This window comes from Cyphomyrmex costatus, unplaced genomic scaffold (genome assembly GCF_001594065.2).
Source record: "Cyphomyrmex costatus isolate MS0001 unplaced genomic scaffold, Ccosl1.0 scaffold738, whole genome shotgun sequence".
Taxonomy (NCBI): domain Eukaryota; kingdom Metazoa; phylum Arthropoda; class Insecta; order Hymenoptera; family Formicidae; genus Cyphomyrmex; species Cyphomyrmex costatus.
This window is the reverse complement of record NW_017280309.1, coordinates 29,348-44,242: the sequence shown is the minus strand read 5'-3', so window position 1 is coordinate 44,242 and position 14,895 is coordinate 29,348. Positions and strand designations below refer to the sequence as shown.

The 14,895-nt window shown below is 35.1% G+C and overlaps 1 protein-coding gene across 1 annotated transcript in view; it reads left to right on the top strand.

Annotated features, from left to right (window-relative positions):
- Positions 1 to 1,538: 1,538 nt before the first annotated feature.
- Positions 1,539 to 14,895, top strand: part of LOC108780780 (galactokinase-like) — a gene marked incomplete at its 3' end in the record, with an annotated part of 21,182 nt that continues 7,825 nt past the window's right edge. The window contains exon 1 of the mRNA XM_018548594.1: positions 1,539 to 1,700. Within this exon, the coding sequence (XP_018404096.1) occupies positions 1,539 to 1,700 (162 nt within the window). The remainder of the gene's footprint in view (positions 1,701 to 14,895) is intronic.

Below are 14,895 nucleotides of genomic sequence, written 5' to 3'. Positions count from 1 at the left end.
CCTATTCAATGAAGATCACTGATGACGAAAATATGAAATGAAACTGTAATATGAAACGAAAACTGTAGAAAGCGTAGGGCATAGAAATGCAACAAATCCTGACGTCACTTTTTACTGGCGAGAATGGGAACACTTCTCCAGTCAGTAAGATGACGTCATCCTAGTAATATTATTTTACTGACTGGCAAAGGGACTATGGGAAGACATCCGGTATATACTATGTAACCATTTTTCGTACGCTTGCGCGAAACGAGAGAGAAGAAACGGTTCCAAATGAGTGCGTCCTTTTCTAGATAGAATTACCCCCACTCCTAAAATTTCCGACAATGCGTACTCTAGTACATACTACTATCTCTATGAAAAGGGGTCATAGGCCGGTATTCATAGACAGTTCTTATATTCAAGACCGTCTTAAGTTCAGTTTTGAAGAGTTACGAACCAATCAGAGGGCCGCTTTAGCATCTTAAGACATTACTTAAGACAGTCTTCAAATAAGAACTGACTATGAATACCGGCCATAGTATCTTATTTAATTATATCGTGCGCAACAATAAACAATCAATGGAATAATTGTTCTATTCCAATTAAAAATAATCACTATTACAATTATATATTATTATTACTCATCATTATGTAATTATCATTATATGTATCTAATATTTTGTAATTTGGGAGTACAAATTAGTTTGGTCCGTTTTCCAAAAGATGATCGCCTCCAAAGACGAGTCATTTTTTCGAGATGGAATTCGAAAATTGCCTGAGAGATGAGAAAAAGTAGTAACCAGCAATGGAAAATGCTTTAATTAATCTGTTCATTCATTTTGTTTTGAAATAAATTTTAAACACAAAAAACGGACTGAACTAATTTGTAAACCTAATAATATAATATGAATTTAATATTACATATAATTATTTCTAATTATTATTTTTATTGTGATTGTACTTATGCGTGCGAACATAATATATGTATGTGTATATGTATATATGTATATATTCTATAACGATGCTTATGGAGAATACATATACATGTATATTTATCAAAATAATTTTATAACATAATTTATATATTTTTATTTTTTTATATATTATTTTACTTTAATTTATATCTTTCGTTCAGACAACATGTGTGCCAAAAACCGTTTCAAGGATGTCATATAATAATCGTCGTGTAATAATATTTTAAACGTCATTTGCAGATATATACAACATCGTGTAGTGTACCAATTCAAGTTTTTATGTTGAAGCACTTAGTCGAAGATAACAACATAAGATGCGCTGATAACAACGTTGTTCCAGTTCCTTAATCATCGTAAGGAGATTTATATTGGTCACGTTCAGTAGATTCAACTGTTGCGAAGCGGATCCATGAGTGGTTGCTGCTATTGAATGATCTAAAAGAATATACCAATAGCAATGAGCATTCACGGATCCGTTCCACAAGTCACAACAGTTGAGTCTGCTAAACGCAACCATTAGCATCAGTGATTCTGTTTCGTCAATTGCATCTCGAGTAAAGTTCAGAAAGTATTTAATTCGGCATGGCGACACTACTCCCGCACGTAAATAGCGTTAAGGAAAAGGCGTTGCAGACCTTTACCGAGAAATTCGGCGAGCAGGCTGTCGTTTGCGTGTACGGGCCAGGACGTGTCAATCTTATCGGCGAGCACACTGATTACAACGATGGCTTTGTATTGCCGATGGTAAATTTTGATACTAAATCTCTTGCATCGCTCACACAAAACATTCACATTTCCGCATACTTTCCCTTTGTTCGCCCTTAAATCGCGCGTATTTTATTTTGTTCTGAATAGCGCTTAGAAAGCGCATAGAAAGTATAAAGAAAGAATAGAAAAAGAATAGAGAAAAAATAGAAAATACTTCGAAATAAAATCAGTTTTTGTTGAATTTTTAAATTATTTTTTCTTTCTTCTTTTCCTTTATATTTCTTTTGTGCTCTTTCCTTCTTTATATTCTTTCGTTTTCTACTTTTTCTTTCCTCCGAAAATATTAAATATTATAATAAGTGTATAAAATATAGAATGCAATTAAATTTAAATAAAATTCGAAAGTGATCTTAATTTCGAATTGTAATTAAATTTGTGAGAATTACGAATAATTATGCGTGGATTGTATTATCATTATTAAATATTACATTATTGTGTTATCACTTGCAGAGAGTATAGCTTGCGTCTACGAAATTTTAAGACCAGATGATATCGTGTTCTTCTCAGCGTACGCTAAACATTCTATTACATAATAAATCAAAAGATACAAATAGAAGTGAATTTAATTGCTTGTATTATATGGTGCGCTATAAAAATTGCTACAAAATAGAACTGCAAAAATATAGATAATATAATATAAGTACCGATAAGATACCTAATATATCTTTTGCTAAAATAAATTGTATGTATGTGTGCACATGTGTGGATGCGTGCATATGACAATAAGTGTGTTCCTTTCAAGTGAGCTTCTTGCACAGTTGATTTCCCCTTTTCTTCAACTGAAAAGAAAAAGAAGAAAAGTGAATTATGAAATAAGTTTAATTAAAAATAACAAAAATCCCGTATTAATATTTACTATTATATACTTAAATTTATCGGCCAAGATACTTATATTATATAAAATAAAAATAATTATTAGGTCAATCGAAAAGTTCCGTCTATCTAGCGGCGAGTATCTATAGCTGGAACTGTCGATAACTCTAATGTCTAAATCAAGCTAAATTTTTTAGTTTTATCATTTGTCAATAAAATTCAGTATGCAAAAGTATACGTTTGCATCAACAAACAATAACATAGTTTCTTATTGCATCGAAAATGTCGAAATTTGAGCCAAATAAACGTGTCATTTGCGCGAAGTGTCAATCTTTTGCTTCAAATGGAAGAAAACTGCAGTTAAAGCTCATCGAATGCTTGTAGAAGTTTATGATGATAGTGCTCCTTCCGATAAAACATGCAGAGAATGGTTTCGACGCTTTCAAAGTGATGATTTTGATGTGTAGTTTGAGGGCAGTTCGAGAGATATCGACAATTGCATTCCATAGCTTAAACAAATTACAATTTATCAAGATTCATAAAGATCCACGTCCCCACTTATCAAGAAATAACGTTAGTATATAAAATAAGTTACAATGATTGCGAAGCAACGTACGTTGGACTGACGAACAGATAATTAAAAATAAGAATTTTAGAACCTCGAAATCATATAAGATGGAATATGGTACTTCTGCTCGTTCTGTCGTAACAGACTATATTAAAATTCGATCATGATTTTCATTGGGACAACGTAGAAATTCTAGATGAAGAACCTTACTATGGTAAAAAACTAGTTTCCGAGATGAACATCCTTACACTTATTTCATTCTAATGACATGTATCATTTGTATGTATATATGAACTTACCTTTTTAAAAAAAAGGTAGAAAAAAGAGCTAAGAGTGGGTGCTGATGGTCAAAAAACCATTTGGCCCAGTTCCACCAACGTCAATTACTTAATCGACTGTGAAACTGACCAATCACATTTGCTGTTTAGTAGAACCATCTTTACAAACCTACGTAATATTATTTTTATTTACTTAATTCTAATAACATGTATCATTTGTATAAAAGATTTGATATCAATAGTCGCGCCAAAAGTTATTCTACCACATTACTTACTTAATTTTAATGACATTTATCATTTGTATACAAGATTTGATATCAACAGTCGGCGCCAAGTTAAATTCTACCAAATTAAAAAGTAAAACACAAATGGTACCTTTAATCTTTAAGTGAACCCATATAGTACTATTGTTTAAATTCTACTAAATTAAAAACCCATGTGGTACTATCTTTATCTTCATACAATGAAACCTAAGTATATGTCTTTGTATTCTTATTAGAAGATCTTCCTATTCGAAACCAAGTGATTTAATTCTTCTTTAAAAAAATTATATCACAATTAATTTAAAAACAAAATAAAAAAAATTTATTTAAATAGAAACATTTTTTATGTAAAAACACTTCGCGCTGCTAGAGCGAATAAGAAAAACAATGAAAACTATCTAAAAGCTATAATAATTAATACAAATATATGTAAAGGTAATGATAATTTAAAAATTATAGTAAACATATTCGAAATGCTACATTTAATAAATATATATTATCATTTGTATGTATATATGAACTTACCTTTTTAAAAAAAAGGTAGAAAAAAGAGCTAAGAGTGGGTGCTGATGGTCAAAAAACCATTTGGCCCAGTTCCACCAACGTCAATTACTTAATCGACTGTGAAACTGACCAATCACATTTGCTGTTTAGTAGAACCATCTTTACAAACCTACGTAATATTATTTTTATTTACTTAATTCTAATAACATGTATCATTTGTATAAAAGATTTGATATCAATAGTCGCGCCAAAAGTTATTCTACCACATTACTTACTTAATTTTAATGACATTTATCATTTGTATACAAGATTTGATATCAACAGTCGGCGCCAAGTTAAATTCTACCAAATTAAAAAGTAAAACACAAATGGTACCTTTAATCTTTAAGTGAACCCATATAGTACTATTGTTTAAATTCTACTAAATTAAAAACCCATGTGGTACTATCTTTATCTTCATACAATGAAACCTAAGTATATGTCTTTGTATTCTTATTAGAAGATCTTCCTATTCGAAACCAAGTGATTTAATTCTTCTTTAAAAAAATTATATCACAATTAATTTAAAAACAAAATAAAAAAAATTTATTTAAATAGAAACATTTTTTATGTAAAAACACTTCGCGCTGCTAGAGCGAATAAGAAAAACAATGAAAACTATCTAAAAGCTATAATAATTAATACAAATATATGTAAAGGTAATGATAATTTAAAAATTATAGTAAACATATTCGAAATGCTACATTTAATAAATATATAATACAACTTACTTTTCTTTTTTTATGTATTTCACTCGCATATACTGTATGCGAATATACATACAGACTGCATATACTTTAACACTCGTAGCTTCTAATCTCTTTTATACAAAATGTTACATCCATATATAATTTTATTATGACGTTATTATATTGGGATTGAGATACAACTCACTCGCACATACATATACACGCACTGATAGCAGAGCGGCTATCGAAGCACTTGCAAGAACCTCCACAGAATCATCTGTGGTATGGGACTGCATGCAAGCACTCACAACACTAGGGGTTACAAACCAAGTAACCCTAGTATGGGTCCCTGGACATCAGGGTATACCTAGAAATGAGAGAGCGGACGAGCTGGCAAAGCTGGGCACCGAAAAGGTCCCGGCTGAACGAATCGTCGGGGACGATTTTCAGCAGGAACAAAAAGGATCAAAGAGTGGCTTGAACGGGAGCACTCGAACTCCTGGAAGGGGGCAGAGGACTGTAAATGAGCCAAACAACTCATGAAACTTCCAAATCCAGCAAGAACTAGAGAATTGCTGGCAATGGGAAAAGCAAAACTGAGGAGCGGCATAGGCCTCCTGACAGGACACTTGCCCCTCAGAGCACATCTATATTCAACCTAGGACTAGCGGAGCAGAAAGAATGCCGGCTATGTGGAGAAGAAGGCGAGGACAACCTGCACTTACTGTACCGATGCCCTGCACTCGCTTGTAAAAGATACAAATCCTGAGGACATATGTTTATGACACCCAAGGATCTAGAAAATGCGAAGATGAGCAGTTTAATAAGTCTGGTAAGTGACACGAGGCTGGGCTTGACTGAATGACATACGAAACAAGCAAGGAGCGACAATGGAATCTCATGGATCTAGGTCGCGTTAGTAGGCTAGTTAAGCTCACCTGCATTTATCTACTACTACTACTACTACATATACACGAATATATACACACTAAATACTTTAATTCTCATGAAAATGTTTTTTATCTTTATTATTGTATTTTATTACATCGAGATCGAGAACTAGCAGCGCGAAGTGTTTTTACATAAAAAATTTTTCTATTTAAATAAATATTTTTCATTTTGTTTTTAAAAATTAATTGTGATATAATTATTTTAAAGAAGAATTAAATCACTTGGTTTCGAACAGGAAGATCTTCTAATAAGAATACAAAGGCATATACTTAGGTTTCATTGTATGAAAATAAAGATAGTACCACATGGATTTTACTTTTTAATTTAGTAGAATTTAAATAATAGTACTATATGGGTTCTTAAAGATTAAAGGTACCACTTGTGTTTTACTTTTTAATTTGGTAGAATTTAACTTGGCGCCGACTGTTGATATCAAATCTTTTATACAAATGATACATGTTACTGTCTTTTGCACACAATGTATCTCTGTTGTAATAATGTAATAATTTTATTAAAGAAAGGAAGTTGCACATGGGCATCTGAAATTTACGTAAGTTAGATATACCTTCATGTTTTGTTTGGTTTTATTTATTCTATATTTAATTCCTAATTTTATTAATGGTTCCATAGAATCACGATGCGGAAACAGCTTTATTTGACAATTTTCTTTCCTTTATTCTATGATTGACTAAGAGAGAACATTTGACATCTGAGTTAAAGCTCATAGATTATTTGATTTGTTATATGTATTTTGATATTTTTATGTATTTGAGACTGAAGAGGACTGCAGTAAGCGTCGAAACGTTTCGTGTTTAATTATGAATTTTTTATAATAAATTTGTCAACTGATAAATCGTTGCTCGTTTATATCGAATATTAACACCTTATTTTTGTCGTTTTTTATAATATAACAAGCGTTTTAATACTTATATTTCTAAATTTATAACTCAATGTTACATCGATACTAGAGTATCGATTCGACCAACATTCGATTTACTAATCTTCTGTCAATGAATTTGTTCTCACGGATAGTTTTTTGTTTAACATCACCATACACGAAGACATTATAATTCAACTGTTTTTACGATGCATTTGATCATTTCATCTGATGAAGGCCCACCCCCACCACCCCTCTTTTTCGCCGTATTTCACTCTCTTTCGTTATATAATATTTTTAAATCATTTTTTTATATATTTGTAATATATTTGTACTCTAAAAAGTAAATGATATCCGAAAAAAATCATATTATAAAAATGAAAAGTTCAAGCCATGTTCAAAAAAGGATACTTAAAAGTTTAAACCTTTTTATTTAATAATAATATATTACCTTGAAAAGTAACTGATATATTATTAATTAAAAGTGCCAGTACAAAGTGGACATACATAAAATGTATCTAATTTTTGGTCGATTATCGAATCGCCTCCGCCTTCCGCTGTCTTGCTCACCTCACCACCCCGCGCGCAGATCAAATGTCGCTTGAGCGTTGTGTGACATTTGGACGGCGTGCGGTGAGGTGAGGTGAGGGGGACAGCGGAAGGTGAAAGCGATTCGAAAATCGGCCGAAAGTTTAGACTTTGTATTGGCACCTTTAATTAAAAATGTATCAGTTACTTTTCATGGTTTAGATTTTATCTTATTTAAAATTGTCGTTATTTCTCGAACTGCCCTTCACTTAATCCTTTTTATTGTTTTGACATCGAGAGCTTTATTTACTAGTATTTATTTACAATATTATTTATAAAAGTCTTCAGCATATGCGGGTCAGCGTGCAAATAATCAAATTCGCTATTAAGTATTTGTCAACCATTTGTTATCCGTACCACTTTGACACACATAATTTAAAATATTATTATAATATTTAAATGCTACTGAAAACGCGTCACGTTGAATCTCATCAAAATTACCTTTTCAAAAAAAAGGAAAAAAAGGCGCCAAGTGTGTAAGCCTCACAAAATAAAATAAAATCTTTTTATTATAGATTACGCCAATTGTGAAAGGAATATATTTTCTTGTCACATATATAACATATATACTTTATTTCAAAAAGTAAAAGTACAAAAACTTGGCGCTGCTAGAGAGAGAGAGAGAGAGAGAGAGAGAGAGACCTTATTATTTTTTTTATATCGCCCTTGACTCTTCATATTGTTTATTTTTATATAACGAATCCTTATTTCTTTTTCTATTAATTTTTTATTATTTTTCATATTCGGAATTATTTAATAACAATCTTATTATTGTATATTTTGAGGTCTAGCAGCGACAAATTTTTTGTACTTTTACTTTTTGAACTAAAGTATATATGTTATATATGTGACAAGAAAACATATTCCTTTCACAATTGGCGCAATCTATAATAAAAAGATTTCATTTTATTTTGTGAGGCTTACACACTTGGCGCCTTTTTTTCCTTTTTTTAAAAATATAATTTTGTTGAGATATCACGCATTTTTTGTAATGTTAAATATTTCTTATAAATCTGTATATAAAATATTAAAAAAAAAAGATTATGATAAAATATATAATAATAGAGCTCTAATATAATAATAGAGCTCACTGTGCGAACCTTTGGCCTTAAAATAAAAAAGAAACAATATTTAAATATTAAATCTTATAAGACCGTGAGAAACAACCAATAAAATGCCTTTAACGATCGAACTGTATTTTAGGTACTAATTATAATTCCGTGAGAATTTATATAAAACTGGCATCAAAACTCTCCTCTCTTTCTATGTTGATTAGTGAAATTAGAAATTGCACACCTGTAGCTTTAGCAATTCTTCAGATCAGCTTTTTTGCAACGAGAAGTCTAGACATGCGATTTTCGCGTTCGTTATCCTCTTCGGCATTGCTTGAGAGGCGACAGTACAGTTCAAAGCACAGACAGTCTAGAACCAAAATCGACTCTCGAACACTTTTTCCGTGAGCTTTCAAGATATTGACTGCTTTAACAGGATATAAAAATCCTCCTTTGTCATCGCTGATTTTTATCTATTGTGACGTGACACTTTGTGTCCGTCACTCGTAAGTGCATTGGCACGGAGATCCTGTGTCCTCTAAACTCGAAGGGCGAGGGCACAAGCGAGCGTGCCAAATTTATACTTTTTTTGTTTCGTTTTGTATATTCTTTTATATAAAATATTTAGTAATTTCAGATTTTTAAAGAACGATTATTAGTCACATTAGAGCGTGAGCGGTGGTTATCTTAGATTCGTGTAATGTTGCCGCCTCACTCACGGAAGGAAGAAAGAAGACGTCGTGGAGGAAGCAAGAAACCACCAAAGAAGATCCCGATTGTGTCCTTAAGGAGCGCGGTACACGCAGGTCGTATTGTTTTGTAACCTCTGATAATTTTGATATTATTTGGTGATTGTCGCACCTTTATTGCAGACGCCTCGGAGAGAGACATACTAAGGGACCGTCTCAGCACGGTCCAAACAGTGGCAGCCGCCTCCACTTCTGAGGAGAGCGATAGAAGACCATTGATCAAGATGGAAAGCCTCGGCCAGCTAATTTGGAAAAGCGCGCCAGAGACTCAAAGGATACGCGACCCGCAGGACTCGCTGTGACTAGTCGCGGGGTTGCGCGACAGCAACAAGCCAATTAGAATAAAGAGCGGCCCGATAGGAGAGGGGCCTAGCGGCCTGCGTGGATCCGCGAATGCTCCCGATTATCACTTGCGCGGTGATCGAGTTCATGTAAAGAGGACACGGGATCTCCGGAGCTTTTGGGAACTGAGAATGCGGTCTACCGTTACCGAGAAATTTAGAGGCGGAGGTTTTCCTCTGAAGGATCAACGAGGGATCGTTACGTGGTGAGGCGAGCGTTATCTTATAATTTGTGTAAAACCACCGATCGCGGTATGTGAAATGCGTCTCGAGTGGATCGCGCGTTACTCGGTATTTCGTGTTAGAGTTCCCGATGTCGTATTCACCGCCTCAAGGCGTTTTAAAGTAATCGTTGCCGTAGGCGCGTGCCATTCGCTCGGACGCTGAGATTATTGAGAAGTATAATTATTGTTGTTGCTCGCCCTCGTTGCCGCCAAGTCACTTGTGTAATTGTTAATTGTTGAGAATTCTTTAAAGCCGAGACTGGCGTTATTGCGCATTAGAGAACCGTTGCCGTCTAATGTAAAATCGTATGTTCTAATTATTCACGAAGTAATTATTGTTAACATAATAAGATCTAGATTTGGTCGTATATTTCTACTCGGCGAAGTATTGCCGAATTTCCTTTCTGTAGGCGACGGCCAGTTAATAGTCGGTTTATTGTTATTGCGCCGCATATCAGAGCGCGGAAGGTCAACGCTGTAACGTACATTCTTTCGAACACTTTTGTACAGTCTCTATTAAATATATCGATTTCTCTTTATTGTTATTATTAATTCTGGTGCATTTATTTCAGCCTCTCCATCGTTCTCCGACAATTTCCCCGCTAACCGCGAACCACTCCCCTCTGCCAATTCCGTTGGCTGAGCTAGTTGTTTAGTTCCGTCGCGAGAATCCGCGTAATCTTTAATTTCTTGTCCGAGCAATTTATCTAACGATTTGTACGAAGAGTGGCACGCTCTCTCGTGCCTGGCGCCCAACGAATTTTTGATAGCGATTAAGATCTTTGCTGAGTAAAGTAACTTGTCAACTACTGTAAATTCTCGAATCACGAAAGAATTAATGAAGAACCGCACTATTGCTCCTTTAAGGGGTTAGTACACTCCAGAATTTTTAAAAAATCGAAAATTTGGTTATTGGTTTAAAAAATCCTTTGAACCCTCTAGAATAAAAGGCAAAAAATCTCATACCCGCTAGAATTTTTTTTCATTGAATTTTTGAAAACAAAAAAAGACTGGCGATACCGAATCGTCATATGTTTGAGAGTGAAACGGCTTCGACAAGTGCTTCTGCGAAGAAACTAAGAACGGGCTAAGAATGTGAAGAAGAAGATTCCTTTTATGAGGCAGGAATGGCAGATTAAGGGTAAGATGTTTAAATAAATTTTATCACTGAAAAAACTAGTACCAAAACTTTAAACGCGTTTTTCTCGAAACTATGTTTTTCAAGACGGTGTACACGATTTCTCGGGATTTATTTAACGAATCGACTTGAAATTTGGTACACATATACTAAAGATTAGTGTCTTTCGGCTAACGGATGGTTTTTTCAATATTTTGTTTTGATCAAAAGTTATTAATAATAATAACTTATTTTTTTTTGACAAAAAATGAAACTAAAAATTCAGGAATTTTTTTCTCGGCGCCAAAAATTAAAAGAAAAAGGCTCCGTTAGCCGATAGCTAGTATATCATAGATAATCACAAATTTTTTATTTTTGTTCCAGACTACTGGTTTTTGCCAAACCATGTACACCACCAGGCCACCTCGAAAAATCATGGTTACGCGCGAAGCAGCGTAACTCAACGAATTCTGCATCTTTTGATTCAAAAAAAATTTGACGTGTTCTTCGATATATGTAGAAAACAATAAAAAAAAATTAGCCGTTTAGCTTACATACTTTTTTATAAATTAATTCCCAAAAATTAACAAAAAAAGCCGTCTCTGGAGTGTACTAACCCCTTAAGTATTTTGTATTCTAACTAAGAGCTTTCGCATAATTAGATTTCTTTTGGAGGACGCGACGAAGTTGTGCCGACACTCAAAAGTACGGTTACACTATCTAATGTCATTACGTTGACAGCTAATTGATTACGTTGACAGCTAATCGATATAAAATAAAATATGCTAGCAAGCGCCGTCTGCCGTTTAAAACGTGAAAAGGACAACAATTTAACGCCGTCTATCGTTTAAAACGTGAAAAGGACAATATTTCTGATGTTAAAATTTTTGACATTTCATCTTCACATCGAGATATCTTCCTTCGTAGGGTACGTAGACAATAAAAACATATTTATAATATAATTTAAACACTAAAATTAAATTGCGGATATATAAAAGTTGATAAATTCAGTCATTTATTGTGAGATCCGATAATCTCGGGTACACGGAACTCATCGACTCGCGTAAAGATACACGTGCGGTCTCGCGCTTCGCGTTCACTTGGCGCGAGACACTACCGTGCCTCTTGATCAGGGCGAGTTTTTTAATTCATCGATTGATTAATTGCATGATGCGTAGATACAACATGTTGCACTTGCGCATCATGCGATTGATCAATCGATGAATTAAAAAACTCGCCCTCAATGAAACGCCGTAATAAAACAATATCGATGTTTTTATAAATCGCTAATGATCAATAACGCAATATTATACGCGTTATTGATCATTCGCGATTTATAAAAACATCATTGCATTCTTTCCTATTAATAAAAAAAATTTTCTCAGATTTTTCTTTTGTTCTATATTTGTAACAACCTAATTTTGTACTCGGACTAGCTCGTCGTATAAGCGGATCGCACAAAAAGGCTCGGCGGGAAGAGAATTCGCGTCGGATCGGTATTTCGGAGATAGCCACAAGAAGTAATATAAACGCAATAGTTGTGAAACGAATACGATTTATTATAAAGAAAAGAAATAAAACAAAATAAACATAAAATAAAATACAGAGATATATATATATATATACAGGATGTTTGATAATTAGTGAAACATATTCCGTACAGGGGTAGAATGGACTGAACTGAGAAGAAAAGTCCTGTACTATTTTACAATTGTCACAGTAGTTAACGAGATATTAATTTATAAAAATATTTAAATTCGCCCGGCCCACCGTCAAATGCAAGAGCGCAGCTGAATAGGACCGCCCAGCAAAGCGCGCCGCGCGCGTTCGTCGTTGCTAGGAGTTGTTTATAACAAGCGTTGTTTATAACAAGCGACAATAGTCCTCGCTAGACATGAATCGCGTAGCGACGGCGAACGCGCGCGGCGCGCTTTGTAGGACGGTCCTATTCAGCCGCGCGCTTGCATTTGACGGTGGGCCGGGCGAATTTAAATATTTTTATAAATTAATATCTCGTTAACTACTGTGACAATTGTAAAATAGTACAGGACTTTTCTTCTCAGTTTAGTCCATTCTACCCCCTGTACAGAATATGTTTCACTAATTATCAAACACCCTGTATAAATATTATATATATAGGTATATATGTATAGAAACGACAACGCGGTTAACAAGAATAAGATCGCAGGACGGACGCGGACAGATGAGACAAAACGGATACTTAATCTAACGGCGCGGAGTATTTACAAACGATATCGCGAGGTGTCAGCAGACACTGGAACGTGTGATTTCAGCGGTTTTCGGGCGTGCGGCGAGGCGGTCCCGCTGACGTCGCGAGTTTTTCGACTTCTCGCTGATTCGCGAAAAGTCTCGGCGCTGCTCTGTAGGGCGTTGGTTAACAACGCGATGGACGCGGGTATTGGCGATGCAAAGATCCTCCTAGTGGCGGCCGGTAGAAGCTTTGCTAGTCAGACACCTTATACGTGCTATAATGGAAAATAATAAAGTAAAATCAAAAAGAAATACTACATAATATTTTGTGGTACAATGCCATAATTATAAACAGAAGGGAATCAGTTTTCATCACTTAAAAAAAAAAATTATTTCACAAAACATTATGTAGTATTTCTTTTTGATTTTACTTTATTATTTTCCATTATAGTACGTATAAGGTGTCTGACTAGCGAAGCTTCTATCGGCCGCCACTAGGAGATCTTTGCATCGCCAATACGCCAGCAATCGAAACGTACGTGTCTTCGCAGTGCGTCGCGTAATTTATGTAATCGGTCGTATGGAGAAGCGGATCCGATAATCGACGGTCGGAAACGCCCGACGGAGGCAGAGAGCGCCCTACCCCGTTTCGTAAGTCGATTATCGGCCAGGAAGATGTGGGATACGGAAAGAGACAGGCGGAAGTTATACAGCAGTCGTGGCGATTAGCGGCGAGTCGCGTGTCAGTGACCGCGGCTGTAACGTTGTCCGGCGGCCGGGAACGCCCGACGGAGGCAGGGTACACCCTACCGCGTAGGTTCGTCGGAACAAGTGTTACTGCGGAGCTAGCGACGGAATCGGGTGCTATCAGTTTTGACTAAAACGGTTGTCCGGCGGCCGGGAACGCCTGACGGAGGCAGGGTACGCCCGACCTCGTAGGTTCGTCGGAACAAGCGTCTAGTCTTGGGAGCGTATTCGGAGCAGCGGAACGGAATCTAGGAGCTGGTGCTGGTGATCGGTTGCTAGGTACTGGCGGAATAGCGCGCAAGGCGCGTCGGAGCGGTATCTTATACTCAAGCCGCCAGCCTCGCTCGCAAAGTTCCGGCCACCCTCGACATTCTCCGCCGATCGGCTTCTCGCGGGAGAAGTTTTCCGATCGGTGGTCCTCGACAGTGGCCGAAATCTCCCGACGAGACTGGCGGTTATAACGGCGGCTACTGTACCTGCGAATTATTCCCGACATATAGGCCTATTTGTCATGCCCATTATCTAGTGACGATGCCATTTAGGGGGGCATCGTTACATATTTAATTGATGACGACTACATTATGGCTTCAGAATTCTTTTATTACCTGTACTTAATAGTAAACTATATTAATTATCTTTATCATTCATCCATATACAAATTATCAAATGCAGATTTAGAATAACTAAAATAATGATATTAAAATTACGGTATTAAAACAAGCCAACAAATTAAATGATGACAATTTTTATTAAAATATTCTATAATTAAAATTGAGAAACGTTTCAACTTATACATAAGTCCTCTTCAGTCTCCTTTATAAATGATACATGACAAAATAAAACGTAACAATAAACGAAGTACGGTTAATCTTTCAAACTATAGTCCATCGAGTCGGCAAGTGAAATATGAATATTGTTTCTCAATCCGAACAAAGAAAATTATCCGCATCATAATTCTAAATCCACATTATTATATATTAGGAAAAACAACTTAAAGATTATAAATTAAAATGAAACTATTAAACTTACGGCAAATTAGATGCTATGTATAATTTTCATCCTTCAAGTGAAACAATGTAAAGTGGAAAATGGTATGTACTGAACGACAGTTGTCACAAGAATAAAAAAAAACAAACTTTTATGTTTGACATATCGTATAA